The following is a 20,562-nucleotide window of genomic DNA, read 5'->3' as shown; positions in this document are numbered from 1 at the left end:
GTTTTAAACAAACTAAAAAACGGGAAAGAAGAAATGGAGCCAGAAAAATTCATTTGTTACAATTCAATCTTGAATCTGTTCTAAAATAAGTTTTATTAACTAAATTTATGTGAAAATACTCTTTTCTCAATGTATATAGAATGATATTTTTAAAAACAAACCATATTTATGAGGGCACTTCTGTCAGGATTGGATAATATAAGACAATGACAACGTCTCTTCCTTTACCTGAATGTCAATGTAAGGTCCTCAGCTGGAACCTTATTTTGTGGTTCTGGTTGTCCGTTTTCAGCTTGCTTACTTGTATTCAATTTGCTTTTCATGTCCAGAGAACACTGGTTCTCCTTTGAAAGAGAAGGAAGTAAATTCAGTTATCTTCTATTTAATGGTGCTAATGAAAGACCAAATACAGATAATACAAATTGATAATTCATAAATCATATCTAGTTTTATAAAATGACCAAAGAAATGGGCAGCCTAAAAGGGAGACATACATGATAATAATAACAGAATACACTTGCTCACTATCCAAGCTAGAAAACAAGGGGGAGAATGCCCCAAGTTAGAAAAACTGATGACTCAGAAAGGGTAAGCCAAAATATAACTACGTATAATATACTTATTGAAAGCAGAAAAATGAAATACCCCATTTATTTGCTTAGAAAGAACATGAAAACTATTCAACAAAAGAGTCAATTACCATGCAACCTGGTGGAATGGTTCAATCCCCCCAAATCCACAATTTACTAAAACCAGTATTCATGTACTATGAAGCAAACCCTAAGCATATCCATGGATATGATTCCTCAGGAAGGAATGTACAGATTGCATTTCACTCATAACAAAAAACAGGTCTTCAATAACTGAAGGGCTATAAAAACTAGAATGCTATTTGTGAACACATTTGCAAAATCATAAACACCATCCCCTCAGCTTCCCTAATCAGTATATTAAACAGTAATTTAATAATGTCCAATTAACTGCCTTGTTTTCCCTGAAAGTTTTTCATAATGCAGAATCCTAAGACAGAGAACACACTCAAACCAAAAAGGAATGAGAAGAGGAATGAATAAAATAGGGAAAGAGCCCATTTTCATGAGATTTATTCTAAGTATTAACCACTCATTGGAGTGCCTTGGGGTGATGATTCTGGAGCTCTAGAGCCATGAGTTCTGGGACATCACTGCACAGCTTTCCTTTCACCTCTCCCAGCTCCCACGCTTTCCCACCAGAACACTCACCATACTCAGTTCCCGGGTTCTCTTCCCGATTTCCCTTTCCACCTGGTGCAGTTCCAAGCTCAACTGCTCACTTGAAATCATTCCAGGCCATTTTGGAGGTGGTGGTGGGGGCTGTGACTGGCCTGCCAGGGTGTTCACCTCCCTCTGCAACACCAGCCTGTTACTAACAGCCTAGTGCATAAAGCCAAGCACATATACAACTCAACACATTTCACACCATGCACATGACCAGGCCCAATTTCAGATCACCGCCTCAAGTAGTTTATCGTGAAGATATTTGCAATAAAAATGACACTATTAGGCACTGTCTCTTTGAATGCCATTTGAATTAAAAAAGAAAAACTAGGAGATTTAAACTTAGTAAACAGTAATTTAATCTTGTTAAGAGCAAATACAAATAAGTTGCTCTTACTGTATTTGAAAGAGAAGTCAAGGATAAATGCACGTATTTTCCCCTCTTTTTTAAATTTAATTTTCTGAAGTAAATCCTCCAATTTATTTCAATGAAACCTCAGTAATGGCAAGAACTTTTAACCACACTGAGTCAAATATGTGGCAAACTTCCAAATGATGCTGATTATTCTTTTAGAACAGAAAATGGGTCTACAAATTTCAACTAAGACAAAAAGCCATGAATTAGTAGGTTAAGGAATAATACTTGGAATTAATGGTCTGAATCTTGAAAAAGTTAATCAACTAAAGAAGGACATAATCAGACATACCATTTTTTTTTACAATAAGAATCAGCAAGAAGTTCTAGACCAATGTAAATAAAATAATGGCACAAGACAAAATATGAGTATTACATAGTTAAAATTCTAAGCCTTATTGCTTACATAAGAGCACAAGTCAGATATGTGTTCCAAAAAAACAATCTCCTATTGGCCTTTGTAATATGGGAATCTTAAGACAGAATTAGCTAAAAATTTATTTCCAAAGGGAAGCCTTCCTTATCAAAGATCTTGGTAGAAAGATAATGACTGCTGTTCTGATAGTTATCTTTTCTCCAGGAGGGAGCCATGTATTTATCAGTAGAATGTCTTGAGTTTTCTAAAGAATACGCTCCCATGTAAAGGGTAATGTAAACAAAACCTAGTCTTCTTTATGTGGCACTTTGAAGGATTTTAAAAATTCTTTGTTTTCAGGGGCACCTGGGTGACTCAGTCGGTTGGGCGCCTGCCTTTGGCTCAGGTCATGATCACAGGGTTCCTGGATCAAGCCCCACACTGGGCTCCCTGCTCAGCGGGGAGTCTGCTTCTCCCTCTGCCCTCCCCCCACTTGTGCTGTCTCTCTCTCTCAAATAAATAAATAAAATCTTTAAAAAAAATTTTTGATTTTAGATATTTTTTCTCTTTAAGTGTCAGGTCAGACAGCATGGTGGAAAGAACACTGAATTTGGAGTAGGAAGACCTGGGTTTGTATTTCAACTTCTGTGAAACTCCTATCCTTTAACCAGAACACAGGGACTATACAACTTGCCTAACCTACCTGACAGGGTCATTGTAAGGGTCAATCAGGACCTGCGATGGTAACTTACAAACGGAAAGAACTATATTAACGGAAGGTACAATCGCTACACAGAGGCTATTCTCTTTGAAGTCTATTCTTTTTTGAAGTCTAGAGTTAGTTGATTAACTTTAACTCCAAGTATTATTTCTTATCCTACTCTTTTTTAAGTTCTAAGATTCTTTTAAAAATGTATAAATAAATGCTGACGATTAAAGGAAATAGAATTTTTTTTTTAATTAAGAAAGGCAGTATGAAAAATGAAAAACAAATTTTAAGCTAAAAGCATTTGATGATAAAAACTGTATACCTTAAATGTGCCATTAGGGAATATAAGTTTCTGCTGGGAAATTTTAGATAGTCTTGTTTTCCATGGAATAGAAATTCTGAATTTCTTATTGTCCCACACTGAACTCTTAAGTACTTAAATTCTTTGAAGAATGGACACCAATACTAACTCTTTAAGGAACAGACCTTAATTTTTGTTCACAGTACCTTAGAAGTTCTTTTTTTTGTTGTTCTAAAGATTTTATTTATTTATTTGACAGTGAGAGACACAGCGAGAGAGGGAACACAAGCAGGGAGAGTGGGAGAGGGAGAAGCAGGCTTCCCGCGGAGCAGAGAGTCCAATGCGGGGCTCGATCCCAGGACCTGGGACCATGACCCGAGCCGAAGGCAGATGCTTAACAACTGAGCCACCCAGGCGCCCCAGAAGTTCTTCCTTTTAAAACCCCTTTTTAGAACCCTCCAAAAATTGGAATGAAAAACTATCTGTAGGCGGGTACCTCTAGTCCACGGAGCTGAGTCTGTTGGCTGATTTGATGGTTTAGTTGTTGCAATTCCAGTCGTAGCTGTTCCCTCTCAGCAGATGGAAGGGGTTTTCCATGACTGGCCACTTCTGACATGGACAGTCTCTCCCTTTGGTGGGAAAGAAAGGATGGAATAAATTTTAAGTTTTATTAAAAAAAAAATTATTGACCTAATATAACATTTTGTGTCAACTATACTTCAACTGAAAAAAAAAATTGAAAGAAAACAAAAACCCCTCTAGGTTTGATCTACTACTGTTCTGACATAAAAATCTGTTACTTCACTATGAAAATAATAAAAGTTATTGACAAAAAAATAAAATAAGAAAAGCTGAATAATTTTAAAGGTTTATAAAAGTAAAAAGAATGAGTCATACCTCTCACTGAAGTGTCCCTGAGAAGGTATGTTTTGATGAGGTGAATATGGAGAACCTCCCCAGCCACCGTGGGTTCCATATGGACTATAATCTATAAGAGAATAATTTACTGTGGGATGATGCAATTCCGAGATTTCATTCTTCTTTTATGGTAGCCATAATCTGGGGTGCCTGTGTGGTTCAGTTGGTTGAGAGTCTGCCTTCGGCTTAGGTTATGATCTCAGGGTCCTGGGATTGAGCCCCACATCAGGCTCTCTGCTTGGCAGGGAACCTGCTTCTCTCTCTTTTCCCCCACTCTTTCTCACTATCTCTGTATCTGTCTCTCTCTCTCAAATAAATAAAATTTTAAAAAATAAGGTAGCCATAATCTAAAAGGCACAGGCATATTTTATACACAGCTATCTGGAAAGATGTCCACTAATTAAAGAGGATACTGATGTTTGTTTTTTCCCCACTGAAAGAAAACAGTCTTTGGATTGTTTCTTTCTTTTCTTTCTTTTTTTTTTTTGGTAGGGCTTGAACTCACAACCCTGTGATCAAGACCAGAACTGAGATCAAGAGTCAAACACTTAACCGACTGAGCCACCCAGGCGCCCATTTCAATTTTTTAAAATGAGAATGTATTATTTTAATAAAAGCAATGAAGCTATTAACACAAAACCAACATAGGCAATCTTCACACAGGGACATTTTAGTTTGTACCCTTAGAATTCCCTGGGTTATAATTATCTTTCAACAGGGATAATTCCATGGACGAGTTTAAAAGATTACTGCCTTGTTAAGATTATGGAAAGCACTCATAGTAAATGGGGAGTAGGGATGGGGGCTGAAAGTCTTGAATATGAACCCACTAGATCAGCTTACCTTCAATTCTTACCTGAAATATTAATAGGTTTTGTGGGAGCTCCCTGAGGTGCCATAGCCTGCATTGGACCAGCACCCTGATATATTGTTTTGGAGGTTCTAGAGATGGCACCAAACCGTGATACAGTTGGTCGGTCTCCAAATGGGATAAGGTCATCATCACTGGTTTCTGCAGCTCTTCTCTGAAGATCCAGTCGTTGATCTCTCATTCCTTTACTCTCCACATTCTGGTAAAAAGTAAAATGAGAAATCCACCCCACACTTAGATCTCTAACATTATTTCCACAGCTCTGTGATAAGGTAAAAAAAAAAAAAAAAAAAAAAAAAAAAGAGTATAACGTTCTTATTGGTAGAACTAAAATAATTTGCTTGTCATCATAAACATTGCTTTTTAAACCTCTGATCACTCCCCCCAATAATATATTTTACATCATGACCCAGTACATATATATATACACTCTAATATACAGATATAATTTCATGACAAATATTTACCTCTTACTATACGTGCTCTTGTATTTATATTGTTATTCTACATTATTCCTTAAAAAAAGACCCACCACAACCCACTCAATTTCAAAACTCAATAGTTAGAAAACCACTGCCTAAAAATATTAAGTAGCTAAGATGTTTCAAAGGGATTCCAATCAGAAAGAAATAAGTACCAAGAGAAATGGAAACGGAAATCTAACTGGTACACCCTTGTTAGTCAAAATATGGTTTGAGGACCAGCAGCAGCAGCATCAGGTGGGAACTCATCAGACATGCAGAATCTCAGGTCCCACCCTAGTCTTACTGAATTAGGAACTGTACTTCACCAGGTTCTAATCAGACTCCAACATAATTTACATGCACACTAATGTCTGAAAAACACTAACAGTCTTTCACCTGTTTGGGAGATTTTCAATTATATCTAGGTTAGGTTGACAAATATTTTTATTCTTTAGTGATTTAAGGAAATGAGTCTTATTTTGCTAATTTCTGTTACTTTAATAACCCTCCCCCACTTTTAAAAATATTTATTTATTTGAGAGAGAGAGAAAGAGAGAACATGAGCAGGGAACGGGGCAGAGGGAGGAGGAGGAGCAAACTCCTTGTTGAGCGGGGGAGCCAGAAAAATAAACAAATAATAACGTGTGTGTGTGTGTGTGTGTGTGTGTATAACAATACCAGTTATCATACAATGGTATTTGATAAAAGCAGTTAAAATGAAAGAACCTGACCTATACATTTGGATATATCTCAAAAACAAAAGTTGAATGAAAATGCAAGCTGAAGTATATAATATATATAAAGCCTATAAACATACAAAATTGTTTAGGAATAGTACAAAAGTATCCATGAAATGATAAACTTCCAATTCAGGATAAACATTACCTCCAGGGAAGAAGGAAGAAAAACGAAATTAGGGAAGTATATACAAGATTTAACTATTTCTATAAAGTTTTATTTCTTTAGAAAATAAAGAAGCAATCAAGATAGCTACATATATATATATAAAGCTTGGATATTAGACATATAAAAATAAAATAAAGTATAATACATTTCAATATACCACAGTTGACTTGAAGCTTACTAGCTACAATTCTGACTCAAATACTACTACTGTTCATTAGATTCAACTTCACTGTTTAAACTTCAGAGTTTTAAGAGTTATAATTTACTTGAACAAGAAATCCAAGATCCTGATTAATTATGCAAAATAACCTAATTTTGGTTCTAAACAGTTGTTGGGCTAATCGTTGGCTGCTCAGAAATACAACAAACGCTCTTGTCTATCTAGACATGTATTAGAAGATTTATGTTTATACCTGAAAGAAACAAATAAAAAACCCATATAAACATAATTCAATTCACATCATATAGAATATGGCCTGAAATTCTTAAGGAAAGCTCAATTATTTGTGTCTTCACTATTAACAGGGTCTGACTTATTTGGTTTCTCTTCATTTGTATTCACTGTGGCTTAGTTATCACACATACCATCATTTCCACACTCCCTGCAGCCACCACATCTTTGGGTTTTGCATCTTTGGTTCCAATGTAGGAGCCGATGGTGTCACATGACCAGGGAGAATACTGGCTATAATCATTTCCTTTGTATTTCCCAGCTACCTTCAAGTCTTCATCCAAAAACTACAGATGGAAAAAAAAAAAAGATATATATATATATATGTCTTATAAGTAACGACAAAGAGAAAGCAGGAATTTCTTAGAACACCACGCTAAAGCAACATAATGATGGTTGCTTTATCTGTTACAACAGATTTCTGTAGACTATGAAAAATATAAAACATGTGAAGAAAGATGTTTAGTTTTTACCCTTTGCTAGCAGAGGGTCAAAAACAAGTATCTCAGTATCTTTCAAGGAATTAAGCCAGGACTTTTGAGGAGGTTTGCTCATCCTCTTCTTCATTGGATGGATCAACCTTTGAGCTAATATGCACCAGGCCCTAGTTTTGCTGGACACTCCTCATTGTTTCTTTCAATAACATTCCAGGTTAACAAGAGCATTACTTGGAATGTACTTAAAATGGAACTTGGAATGTTCTATATAGTGCATCATGATGCAGTAACTTTTTTTACTGAAATCTCTTTAACAGCATTAATTCGTATTTTAAATAAATTCTGGTCCTTAGGTTGCTTCTGTGAAGTGAAAAGGGAAAAGACACTGAATCTTCTCAAGTTGAGTTCTGAAATTATATAATAACAGAATAGCTATTCTAGGTCTAACATATTTTTTTTTTAAATCACAATATTCACATTTGTGTGAACTTTTATAGTTTTCAAAGTGCTTTTATGTATACTACCTCAAATGTTCCGCAGGTCCATGTGAGAACACAGCTGATCTAAGGCTATACCATTAAAGGGCAGAACTAGAACTTTATCACAAATATATATGCATTGATATACTGATAACATAGGGGCTACTGATGTATCTAAGTGGCTCTATGCCTCCCCCATCTAAAAAAAACAAAAAACTTTTCTGAGTCATCATTACTGGTTTTCTATAGTGACAAAGGGTTTTGTTGTTCATAAATATTACTCATTCAAAACCATAACTCCCATTTCTACTGTTTATAAACTTTTTTTGTCCTATCTCAATTTAAAAATTTTCTCTTTTATTTCTCCTTCACATGCAAGCTTCATGTAGAACAGCTAGCTTTTTAAAGATATGACCTACTAACAAGAGTGCTTACCCTGCCACACCCTAATATATTATGTGGCTGGTAAAAAGAATTAGATAAATTTATTTACTGACAAAGAAAGACATCCAGGATAATTGGTTAAGTAAAAACAATAAAAAAAGTAAATATAAACAAAACCTCAGAATATATTACTAAATGATCCTATTAAAAAGTAATAGGTTAGTTCATGCACACAAAAGTTGAAATATATTTAGAAAGTTGAAATTTATAATAAACTTATGATGATACAGAAAATGGGATGTTGGAGAAATTTCTCTATGTTATGTATTTTTATAATGTATGAATTTATTTTTATTTATTTATTTGAGAGAGTGTGTGTCAGAGGGGTCGGGAGGAGCAGTGGGAGAGGAAGGAGCAGGCTCAATCCCAGAACCCCAGGATCATGAAGTGAGCCAAAGGCAGATGCTTAACCAACTGAGCCACCCGGGTGCCCCAAAATGTATGAATTTAATACAATCATATGTAGGCTGTTTATAATCAGAACTGAAGTTTAAATATATAGCCTTGTATGTCAGTAACTAAAATAATTCTAGATAAAATTCCTTAATAGCAAGGCATTATTATAATATTTATTAGAAGTAAAAAGAAAAAAGCAAATTTAAAGTTATTATTTACTGAGTGCCAGATGCCTTGTGTCTCAGTAAATCTTTACCACACCACTATGAAGTAGGCTTTATTATGCTGGATTTACAAATGGAGAAACCTGAGCTTCAGAGTTTAGGGAGGCTAAGTAACTTATAAAACATCACACAGAATGACACAGCTGAACTTCAAAAATAAGTATGTTTGATTCCAAAATTAGCTTACATCTTTGCAGTGTCATATCGCTAAAAAAAATTAGTATGGCATAACAAGGCTCTAGGAGGACTCTAACATAGAATGTTTGAAAAGTAATTTTATACTTACAAGTAAAATTACATTAATAGAAGATGTTATGACTTTACTAATTAACCTACATTGTAGAAAATTCATCTAAAGTGTTTAGATAGAAAAGCTAGATAACTGTGAACAACTTTTATTTAGTAGACCACTTTCATAGGCCCAAAAAATTATTGTTTTATTATATGCAATGTGATGCACCTCACTTTTCACTGTTTATTATTCATAATGTCAGACAGCAATGTTCTTTAGAATCATAACTCTATCCATAAAGGATGTAAGACATTTTCCTTACATAATATCAACTGCAACCTTGCTGAGAAAACCTAATGGATTTTTAAAAAACTTATACACACTATGGTTGAGGCAGTACATACAATCAACACACCAAAATAAATAAGATCAAAAAGCAAAAGCTGGCTTTTTGAAAAGACAAAACATAAATTCCTAGCAAGACTGGCCAAGAAAAAAAGTTATGACCAATATCCTAAGTGTAAAACTGAACACCACTATAGACCATGTAGACATTAAAAAGACAACATTCATTCATGATAATCAGCACTGTCCTGTAGAAACACAAAGTAATCCGCAAGATCATGGTTTATACCCTGCAGTACATTAACCAGTTTATTCTAGCAACTTTATATTAGTGGTTTTTCCTCTGCCTTTCACACTACTATATTAGCCTGTCTCTCTTCTTCTTTGAATCAACTTTACCATCCTATTTTCCTCATTACTGAGTTAAATAAATCCTTGACGTCTCAATTATTAAAAAAGTCTAAAACTAGTAATAGAAGGGGATTATTAATTTGATGATCATCTACCACAAAACCTACAGCAAACATCATATTGATAAATTATTTAAAAGCTCTATTTGCTCAAAAACTAGAAATAAGTCAAGAATACCTGCTGTCATCCCTTTTATTCAACATTATACTAGAGGACCTTAGCTAGCACAACAAGGTAAGAAAAAGAAGAGACATAAGAATTGAAAAGGAGAAGGTCAAATGGTCATTATTCACAGAGGATCTGATTGTGTGTATAAAAAATTCAAAAGAATGCACTAACAAATACTAGAACCAATAAAGAAATTCAGCAACACTGCTGAATACAAGGGTCAATACACAAAAATCTACTTAATTTCTCTGCATTAATAACAAAATGAAATTTCAAAAAGGATTCCATTGGTTTCAAAAAATATTAGTTATCTAGAAGTTTAATTGAAGATATGCACGACACTAAAAACTATGATTTATGACATTATTGGGAGAAATTAAGATCCAAGTAAATGAAGGAAATACAATGTTCTTGGAAACTCAATATTGTAAAGATGTCACTTCTCCCTAAATGGATCTAAAACAATGCCCAATGGAAATATAATGAGACCTACATATATAATTTTTAAAATTTCCAGCAGCCACATGAAAAAAAGAAACAGGTAAAATTAATTTTAATAATACATTCTATTTAACCTAATACATCCAAAGTATTATCTTTTTTTTTTTTTTTTAAGTAGGCTCCATGCCCAGTGCGGAGCCCAACATGGGCCTTGACCTCATGACCCTGAGATCAAGACCTGAGCTGAGGTCCAAGAATCGGATGTTTTGGGGCGCCTGGGTGGGTCAGTCGGTTAAGTGGCTGCCTTTGGCTTAGGCCATGATCCTGTGGTCTTGGGATCGAGCTCCTCATTCAGCTCCCCACTCAGCAGAGAGCCTGCTTCTCCCTCTCCCTGCCGCTCTGCCTACTTGTGCTCTCTATCTCTCTGTCAAATAAATAAATAAAATCTTTAAAAAAAAAAAAAGAATTGGATGTTTAACCAACTGACCCATCCAGGGCGCCCCTTAAGTATTATCATTTTAATATATAATTAAGAAATTAATAAAAAAAGGAAAATACATTAATGAAATGTTGTACTCCTGGGGTGTGCTAAATCTTCAGATCCAGTGTATATTTTATGCTTACAGTAAACTGAATTTGGACTAGACACATTATTTTAAGTACTCATTAGCAATATGTGGCTAGTGGTTACCATACTGGACAGCACAGATCCAGAAATTCAATATAACCCCAATAAAAACTGCAGCAGATATTTTTGTGAACATCAACATGCTAATTTTAAAATGTCTGGAAATTGCAAGGACTAAGAACAGCAAAGGTAATACTGAAAAATATACATCACAACATACTAAGACATATTAATAAAACTACACTAAGACAACGTGGTGCTGGTGCAAAGACAGAGAAATAGATCGATGAAACAGAACAGAGTCCAGAAACATTCACAGTCACCTGACTATGACAAAGGTGACCTGATTATGACTACTGTGACTTCAGGGCACTAGGGAAAAGATGGTCTTTTCATTAAATGGTGCTAGGTCAATGAGATTATCTTTTGGGGGAAAAATGGATCTTTACTCCTAACATAGTAACAAGAATCAATTCTGGATGGATTGTAGATCTAAATATAAAATAAAATAAACCTTTTAGAAGAAAACACAGGAAAGTAACTTCATAATCTTAGAAATAGCCAAGACACACAACAAACAACTGATGAAGGAAAAATTGATAAATGAGACTAAAAATGATGTGCTTACTTCCTCTTGATGAAAGGTAGGAGGCAATGTTGGTGAAGGTGCAAAAGGAGGTGGAGAGATAACCTTCCTTTCCTCTAGCTGGGCCATTATTTCCTTTCGTCTGCGATGTAGCTCATCTAGACTAGGATGGGGCTGAGGAGGAGGAGGAAGCCGGCTATAAGGAGGGTCCTAGGAATGCAAAGATTAGTAAAAACTGAAAAAGAATTTCAGAACACATTAACTCATTTAGCACATATTTTTAAATAGGTAGCAGCTTGTGTATTCATCTCAGTATTTGAACATACTAAGATTTAATAAAACAAAGCCCCCAAAACTCTGAGGTTTTCCCAAAGAGCTATATTTAAATTTCTTTTCCTTGGCCAGAGACCATAATTTCAAATACAGTTGACCCCTGAACAATACAAGCTTAAACTGCACAGGAACACTTACACATGGGTTTTTTTCAATTAAAACAGTTCTGTAAATATATTATCTCTAACGATTTTAATAACATTTTTTTTCCTCTACCATATTGTAAGAATACAGTATATAATACATAAACATACAAAATATGTGTTAATTGACTGTTTATGTTAGGCGTCTGCTCAACAGTAGGCTATCAGTAGCTAAGTTTTTGGGGAGTCAAAAGTTATACATGGGTTTTCAATTGCATGGGGGGCACTGTGCCCCTTAATGCCTGCATTGCTCAAGGGTCAAATGTAGATCTAGAAATGTTAATAAAACTAAAGTTCAGAAACTAAGAAGCGTTAGTGGGAGTGGGGTGGGATATTTTTTTTTCCCTTTAATAGTTAAAAAATAAATAAAATAAGCCCAAAACAAACAAACAAAAAAACCCTACCCAAATTGTGAAAAGATGAAAAAAAAAAGGAAGGGGGAAGCTTTCTCGTAAAAAAGAACTGATCAAAGGGTTACTACCATGGCAAAAAGGTAAATCACTGCAACCAATAATCAAATTATATCTATATAATAATAAAAAAAACAGCATACTCTCATGTACGAAGGTCTGATCTGAGTTGGATGAGGAGCCACTGGATAGTAACCCTCCATCTGCTGGTATCTTTCTCTGGATTCTGGTACATAGGATGGTACTGCTGCAGGTGGAATCTCAATGGGTATAGGACTTTCTCGGAAAATCTCCTCTCTTGTGTAAGACTGAGCGGGGTATACTCGGCGGCCATCATAGTGTGGTGGGTACACAGGCGGGTATTGTTGCGGCTGTGTGCCATACTGAGAGTTTACTACACGATCTTGGAGATAGGCTGGATAATGATCCAAGTAGGGAGGACCAGGTTCAGGAGCAGATGGTGGAGGTCTGACAAAGCGAGATACACACTGTGGTGGTGTAGTATAGTACATACCTGTACAATACAAAAAAGGAACCAAAAGCAACAATAAGTCAATCTGTTTTTCTATATTTTTCCTTTTAATATACTTCAACACTAAAGAATTAATAATCCACTCATTTCTTCACGTTTTCCCCTCTGCTTATGTAGTCAGGTTAGTTTTATGAAAAATAAACAAAAGTTAACCTTAATCCTTAAAAGTCACTGAAAAAACGAATCTATTGATAATCTACACCAGTAGACTGGCTCTCTCAGTTGTTCGACCATCTTGCTGGTGTGCCTTAATGCAGTGCAAACACTGGAAAGCAAGACTACATTTCCCTGAAACTCAGGTTCCACAAATCACTCGCATGAAATCTGAATGTGAAATGGAGCTAACTGGAAAGGAATGTGGCACACACAGATCTATTCTGCTGCTGCAGAGCTCTGGAGTTCTGGAGACAACAGTTGTAGCAAGGAGCGTCCCAATTTTCAGACTTCGGCCTCAAGTGATATGATCCTGGCGCATAGATAGGAACCATGTTTCCTATTTCTACTGCTTCCTCACTTTTTTTTTTTTTAAGATTTCATTTATTTGAGAGTGAGTGTGCACACACGCACAAGAGAGAGAAAGCGTGTGCACGCACAAGCTGGAGAGGCAAGGGGAGAGAGAGAGAAGCAGGCTCCCCACTGAGCAGGGAGCCCAATGTGGGGGCTTGATCCCAGGACCCCGGGAATCATGACCTGAACCAAAGGCAGACGCTTAACCAACTGAGCCACCCAGGCGCCCTGCTTCCTCACTGTTAACAGGCTTTTTCAGTAGCTATTTCTGGGACTCATTCCTGGAGGCCTAGCTTAAGCCTGCTTTTCCAGTACTTCCACTGATTCTGTAGGCACCTAAACTCCCTGCATTAAACCTCTTTCTGCTTAATACAGCAAGAACGATTTCTGATGTCTGCCACTGGATCTTGACTGACACAGTGTATTTAAGGTCACCTTCACAAGAGTAGCTGAATTTTTCCTGTGATGGATGGCCCAAAGGAAGATACAAAAAACTTTCATCACATTTTTACATGTGTTAATAATGCCATACCAATTTAAAGCTATTCTTCTGAAAGTAGAGAAGACATTTCTAATTCAAAATTAAGACAGCCTTGGGAAAAGGAAATGGAGAACACCTTTAATCTACTACAGTTTAAAAAAATAATAGCACCACATGGTCTCTGACAGAGATCCAACACTTTAAAAATCAGTGTTCCTATTTTTCATGGGAATTGTATATGTGAAGCCTCGGTCATCTCCACTCCTTCACTATCCATACCTAGTATTGTCATTAAAGCTGGCTAATTTTTCAAATTTGACTATTTTCTCAATCCCTCCTTCTTCTTTCCCACCACACTAATCCAGGCCTCAATACTCACACCTGGTTTAACAAAAGTCCCCTTATTCCTCCTCAACTCTAGACTGTCATCCTTGCAATCCATTCATAAATTTGTATTTTTATTCCCATACTTCTATTTAGGGCATTCTTTCATTAAGTCTTTTTGATTCCTCAAGTTCTCAGTGATCTCCCTTGAGCCTTGCAGTTAATCTCTACCATATTATTATTAACCACAACTGATGCTTAATTTTTAACACACATATATGCACACACATACACAACGTACGTATACTCCTACTATTTCTTTACTAATATTGATTCTACACTATTAACTCTCTACAGTACGTATGCTGCATTTTTTTCAAATATACTACAGGGCCCAGAAAAAATATTAGGTGATAACTGAAAGCAAGAAAAACATACTGTGTGTTTAATTTATACCCACTGTAATATTAAATTCTTTTTCACGCTCAAAGAAAATTTTGGTCAGGAAAATATATACTGCCTTAGTTAAGCAAATTTCTACTGTCTACTTGGGTCACTTGTTATTTCCATAAATATATCCACATATTTAATATATAACTAGCTTCCAGTGATGGGAAGTTTGCTTTATATACCTCTGTTAGTTCACTTATTTTATACTATTTCGTTGATCATAAAATCTCTACTTTTTCCAAAGTATTACATAAACGCATTTATTTATCTTGAGGCTGCTGCAAATATGATCACTCTTTCTTGGAACTGTTCTCATAACTCCTAAGAAAAGAGAGCAACATAAACAAAAGATCATTACCCTGCTGATAAGGTGCTGGTTCAAATGGTGGCGCAGCTCCTCGAGGATCCTGATAATAAACATCTGCCTGTTGTGCTGGATATAACTGAGAACCTCGTGGTACCATCTGAAGTGGTTTGGTGACAGGCATAGGAGGCAAGTCTGTCGGCCCCCTTGGAGGTACAGGATGTGGATTCACAGGTAAGGCAGAAATACTCTTAGGGACAGATTCTAGCCTAAAGGAGTAAGATTCTACAAGTCAAGTTTAAGGTCTCAAAAACACTTCTAATATACACAAATTACTAAATGTTAATAAGCCAAAAATGAAGTGTGTTGTATTTTTTAATAAAACACTGATTTTTCTTTCTTCCCTCTACTTCCCATACTAACTTTAAATAAAAGTTAGGAAAAATGACGTACAGGTCAGGAGGGGATCCAGGGGCACTACTGCTCAGATGATCTATCTTTCCTGGCTTGAGGCTAGAATCGTAGGTGGCGTCTGTCCCTCGGGGAATCAGCTGTGTTACCGTATTCCCTGCTGATACAATTCCATTTGGCAGAGCAGGGGTTTTTCTGCTAGGCAGATCCACTGCACCTTCATCTGGAAGGACAGCTGCTGAAGGCAGGCCCACCTCATTAAGCTGACCCAAAGAGGCACTCAGGGGTCTTCTGGGAACTAGGCGTTTGTTCATTTTACGAAACCTATATAGAAAGCAAAGTCACATACCAAAACCCAAAATTATAAAAGCAAAACCAAGAACTAAAATGTATTTGAAAAACAGATACAAAGGAAAAGCTACTACGAACATTACTTTCTAGAAATTCTCTTGAAACATTGGCTGTAGCTATCAACTTGAAAACGTGTGTGTGTAGACACTACAAAATCTCAGGCAACACACTAAGTATAAAATTCCTTATAATGAGAATTTGTTAACACTACAAATCATGCTAATAATATCTGCATTATAACTTACTTTTACTGTAATTTCTATTTCTGAAACACTGGAGGGGGAGAAACATCTTCAGAAGACAGTTTCTGAAATATCTTACTTTAGCTTTCCCTCAAATGCCTTAGGATACAGTTAGCCTATATTATAAATTAACAATAAAACAAAAAGCCAGTGTGCAGAGAAAAATTTACCATTTATTCCATTAAAATTTTTAAATTAAGAAGAGTACTTTGTATCAGATATGATTCAGAGATGCTGATGCTATGTGTGCCCACCCAAAATTAAAATTATTTTAAAAGTGGATTAATATATGCAATACAGAAAAATGCCTAAATTTAAACAGACACTACAGTATAAAATGCATGTAGATTCTAAATCTAACCACAGGAATAATATTAAGCCATCTGACTCTAGTACCCTTGTTCCTCAACAGTGAAAGCAAATCTATTTACACCTGCTAGGACACTTTAAAAAATAATCTCAAAGACAACCCCCCATAAGAATAATGCTATTTTTCCAAATGTTTCCCATATTTGACAAATTTCAGAGGGGTGGAGAGGAGACACTACTCCTTAGGTGTAACCCCTCTTAACAGTCTGGTACATAATCATACAGATTTTCCCCTCCATACCATGCCTTAATATTAAGATGAATGTAAGACCATTATTAACAGAAATAGGGTCATATATGACTGCTTAGTAACTTCTCCTTCTATTTTGTAACTTGGATATTCCTTTATGTCAGTACATTTTAAGTTGTTTCTAATTTTTTGCTATTAAAACAATGCAGTAACAGATGCTTATGTACATGTACTTGCATCCTTGTGTGACTAAATGACTAACCAAAAGGAGAATTGTAAGTCTAATGTATGCACATTAGAAACTCTTACAATGCTCTAAAACTATTATAACTCCTAATGATAATAAATGTCCTTTTCCCTTATCTCATCAAACACTAGGCAGTATCACAGTCCCTCTTAATTTGTAAGTTCAAATTATCATTTTTTAAAAAGATTTTGAGAGGGCGTGCACAACACACATGCACATGCATGCACGGAGGCAGGATAGAGGGTGGGGTGGAGGGATTAGCAGACTTCCGGCAGAGCGGGGAGCCTGACACCCTAGCCCCTCCATTTCAGGACCCTGAAATCATGACCTGAGCGGAAAACAAGAGTCCTATGCTTCATCGACTGAGACACACAGCTGCCCCTGAAAATATCATTTTGTTTTAATTTGTATTTAACAATCAATGAAGTTGACATTGTTTTACTTTTTTTTAATTCTTCTGTGAATTGCCTATTTGTTCATGATCTATAATATTTACCGGTTCTTCTTACAGATTTGTAGTAACTCATTTTATATTAGGGATGTCAGTCCTCTGTTATGTCATTTCCCCACGAATCTTTTTTTTTGTAATTGTGGTGTTTGGGCCACATCTTAGATTTTTTACATAATCATATTTATCAATCTTCTCCTTTACGAATGTTGGGTTGTCTTTCAAAAATTCTTTACTATTGTAAGATTAAGTAACAACAGAAAAGATCTCTAAGTACAGTTCCTTCTTAAAGATTTAAATCTCTAATGCATTTATAATTCATTTTGATATAAAGGTAAGAATTGAGTTCTAATTATTTTTCAAACGGATAGCAGTTGTTTCAATGTCATCTTCTCTGTTACTGAGGTGAAATGCCACCTTCAGCACAACACTCAGTTCCTATTGTGTCTGGCATTCTTTCTAGATTTTCCTTGGTATTTCATTGATCTACCTGTTCCTATGCTAATACCAGTCTTTATGTACACTGCAGCTCATAATACACCTTAATAGTTGTTAGTTTAATCTGCTGAAAACTTATTTTTTCAGAAACTTTCTGGCCATTTGTATGTATTTACTTTCCCCAGGTAAGGATTTTGTTAGGTCCTAACAATCATCATGTTAAGATTCTAATTGAGATTTCACTGAATTTATTAAGAGAAGATAAAACCTATATAATGGTAAGTCTTTTCCAAGAACATAGTATGCTTCTTCATTTATTCAGTTCTTCGCTTATGTGAGTAGGTAGCTTACTAATTCAATCCTCAATAGTTCTTGTTACTTTATTATTTGGTATTTATCTTTTTTGTTGTTGGTGGTAATGCCAAAGAGATCTTTATTTTCCTTTACTCTGTAACTGGTTATGTTTCCCTTTTTAGTTTATAAGAGAGCAATTCATTTCTGTAAAGTAGTATTTTTGATTTGCTAAAATTTTCATTTTTTTTGTTTCTAGTACTTCTTGAATTTTTCCATGTAATGATTTTATGACAATTTTATTCTTTGGTATGTACAGTGGCTACTGCTCCTAGAATGTTCAATAATAGTCTCACTACTGCTAAATTTTGCCTTACTGTCAACTTCAATGAGACTGAATCTACTATTTTACGAATTGAGCATCATGCAGTTATACTAGCTTTTGAGATACAATTATGTTGAGCAAGTGTCTACGACAGCTTTCTTCTATTAAAGAATTGTGATCTATTATGAACATCTGATTTTATTCAAATGCCTTTTGGCATCTTTGCATATGATCAAATGGTATTTCTTCTCTAACCCTAAAGTAATTACATTGTGTTACCTTTGCACTTCACGGTGTCTACTTTAACGTATTACTGAATGCTAATATTTGGGATTTTTAAAATATTAATATGTGAGATGGATTTTTATTTTCTTTAATGGTGCTATCTTTGTCAAGTTTGGGGGCAATGTTACACTGGCTTTATAAAAAAAAATAAGAGGTTTTCTTTTCTTGCTACTATATGCTGGAAAATTTAACACTGGAATTATCTGATCTTCAACATTTATTTATTTTATTTTAAAGATTTTATTTATTTATTTGACAGAGAGAGAGACACAGAGAGAGAGGGAACACAAGCAGAGGGAGTGGGAGAGGGAGAAGCAGACTCGCTGTGGAGCGATGGAGCCCCGATGTGAGGCTTCATCCCAGGACCCTGGGATCATGACCTGAGCCGAAGGCAGACGCTTAACAACTGAGCCACCCAGGTGCCCCTGATCTTCGAAATTTAAAAGAAAATCTGTGAAGTTACGCCTGTCAATAAAATAATTTTGTGAACAGAGCAAAGGGCAAGTTTTTCAATTGGAAATACGTTATTCAATTAGTTAAAATCACTTAAAATTGATGAAAATTTTTAGATTTTTAATTTTTTTTGGTAGTGCAAATGATTCACTTCGATATTTGGTTTCCTATCTGTGGGCACGATATAATGAAAGCTGAAGAAACTACTTCAGTTTTCTTTTTAAAAAAATCTGTATTACTTTCTAAACATTTCCCATTCATTAAAGAGCATACAACTGCTCCTTTTCTGTTTCCTAACAGTGGCAAATTATTCTACTTAGTAACTCTACCTTATTTCATAACAAGTTATTAGAAGGTTGAGTTTAACAACTTTCACACTTACTTCTCCAGTTCCTCCTGTGAGTGTGCAAATGTACAGCTGGCCCCACGAGGGCATCCTCCTCTCTGCTTCATATCTCGACACATGTATGTTTTATATTTGCTATGCTGTGGAGGCTGAAACCAAAGTCAAAACATTATACACCGATTCAAACTAACTCACACAATTAACTAGATTGCCCAGAGCAAAAGTGTTAGAAAGCCATTCTGTCTGAAGTCCGAGTCCAAAAATAAATTAATTATAAAGAATGGGGTCCAGATTTTTTGATATATTGGCATTAATTCTCAAACATGTGGCATCATATAAATCCTAGATTAAATCTCACGACGGCTTTATCATTTTCTTTCCAGGTTTATAATGGACAAACAAACCACTGGAGTTTAGGGCTTTTCAATGTTTAATAAGTGTTCTAATATTTGTTTTGGACAATGTTTAGTATAGCTGTATTTACAATTAGAATTTCCTATGACACAACACGAATCTATAGTAGGCTCTATAAATGAAAAATACTCTGTAACCAATTCTTGGTATGCAGAAGAATATATCAAGGACATACAGTATCTCTAAAAGTACAAATGAAACTATTATTTTCTAGTATAAGACAGAAGGATGGTCTTGGGAGTTAATGAGATATCAAACACAATACTAAGCTAAATGAAATTTGATTACCTATCGATTTGATTACCATTTTATCACCTATCAACAGAACTTAAAAGATTAATCTTATTATTGTTACATTCTTCATGATGTCTAATAGAACATGGAGTTAAAAATAAGTTTTTAATCTTTTATTTCTTATCATAAAATAAAGTCTGGTCTATGCTTAGATAATTTAGGAAAACTGTATCCATATTATTCTACTCAGCAGGATACTTTCTTAAAAAAAAAAAAAGATTTTATTTTTAAGTAATAACCAACGTGGGGGCTTGAACTCACAACCCTGAGATCAAGAGTCGCATGCTCTACCAAGTCAGCCAGGCGCCCCCCTACTCAGCAGGATATTGAATGGAACTTAATGTTTCTTGCTTCTCAAAGAAAAAAGAAATATTGAATAATCTATTGTTAATATTTACCTGAACCAGATAAATTAATAACAAGGTTTAATTTCACAAGCTTACTATTGCAAAATAAAAGATCTAGTGAACCTAACATAAATCCCGAGGGCAAAATAAAGTTATTGGGAATAAAATGAAAAACTGTAGTCATAACGTA

The 20,562-nt window shown here is 35.2% G+C and overlaps 1 protein-coding gene across 4 annotated transcripts in view; it reads right to left on the bottom strand.

The window, feature by feature from the left end:
• RC3H1 (ring finger and CCCH-type domains 1) overlaps window positions 1-20,562 on the bottom strand; it is a 77,149-nt gene that overhangs the window by 8,344 nt on the left and 48,243 nt on the right. The window contains exons 9-19 of one of the 4 annotated variants that reach the window (XM_028122951.2): window positions 19,354-19,466; window positions 15,375-15,656; window positions 14,976-15,190; window positions 12,467-12,837; window positions 11,480-11,647; window positions 6,781-6,933; window positions 4,811-5,087; window positions 3,934-4,024; window positions 3,533-3,665; window positions 1,242-1,412; window positions 229-344 (exon numbers count right to left, since the gene is read on the bottom strand). In XM_028122951.2, coding sequence (XP_027978752.1) covers window positions 229-344; window positions 1,242-1,412; window positions 3,533-3,665; window positions 3,934-4,024; window positions 4,811-5,087; window positions 6,781-6,933; window positions 11,480-11,647; window positions 12,467-12,837; window positions 14,976-15,190; window positions 15,375-15,656; window positions 19,354-19,466 — 2,090 coding nt within the window. The remainder of the gene's footprint in view (window positions 1-228; window positions 345-1,241; window positions 1,413-3,532; window positions 3,666-3,933; window positions 4,025-4,810; window positions 5,088-6,780; window positions 6,934-11,479; window positions 11,648-12,466; window positions 12,838-14,975; window positions 15,191-15,374; window positions 15,657-19,353; window positions 19,467-20,562) is intronic. The other 3 variants (XM_028122954.2, XM_028122955.2, XM_028122956.2) reach the window with 3 other exon arrangements.

This window comes from Eumetopias jubatus, unplaced genomic scaffold (genome assembly GCF_037043125.1).
Source record: "Eumetopias jubatus isolate StellerSeaLion01/CBP00866 unplaced genomic scaffold, mEumJub1_p1.0 scaffold_12, whole genome shotgun sequence".
NCBI lineage: Eukaryota > Metazoa > Chordata > Mammalia > Carnivora > Otariidae > Eumetopias > Eumetopias jubatus.
This window is presented reverse-complemented; position numbering and strand designations above follow the sequence as displayed.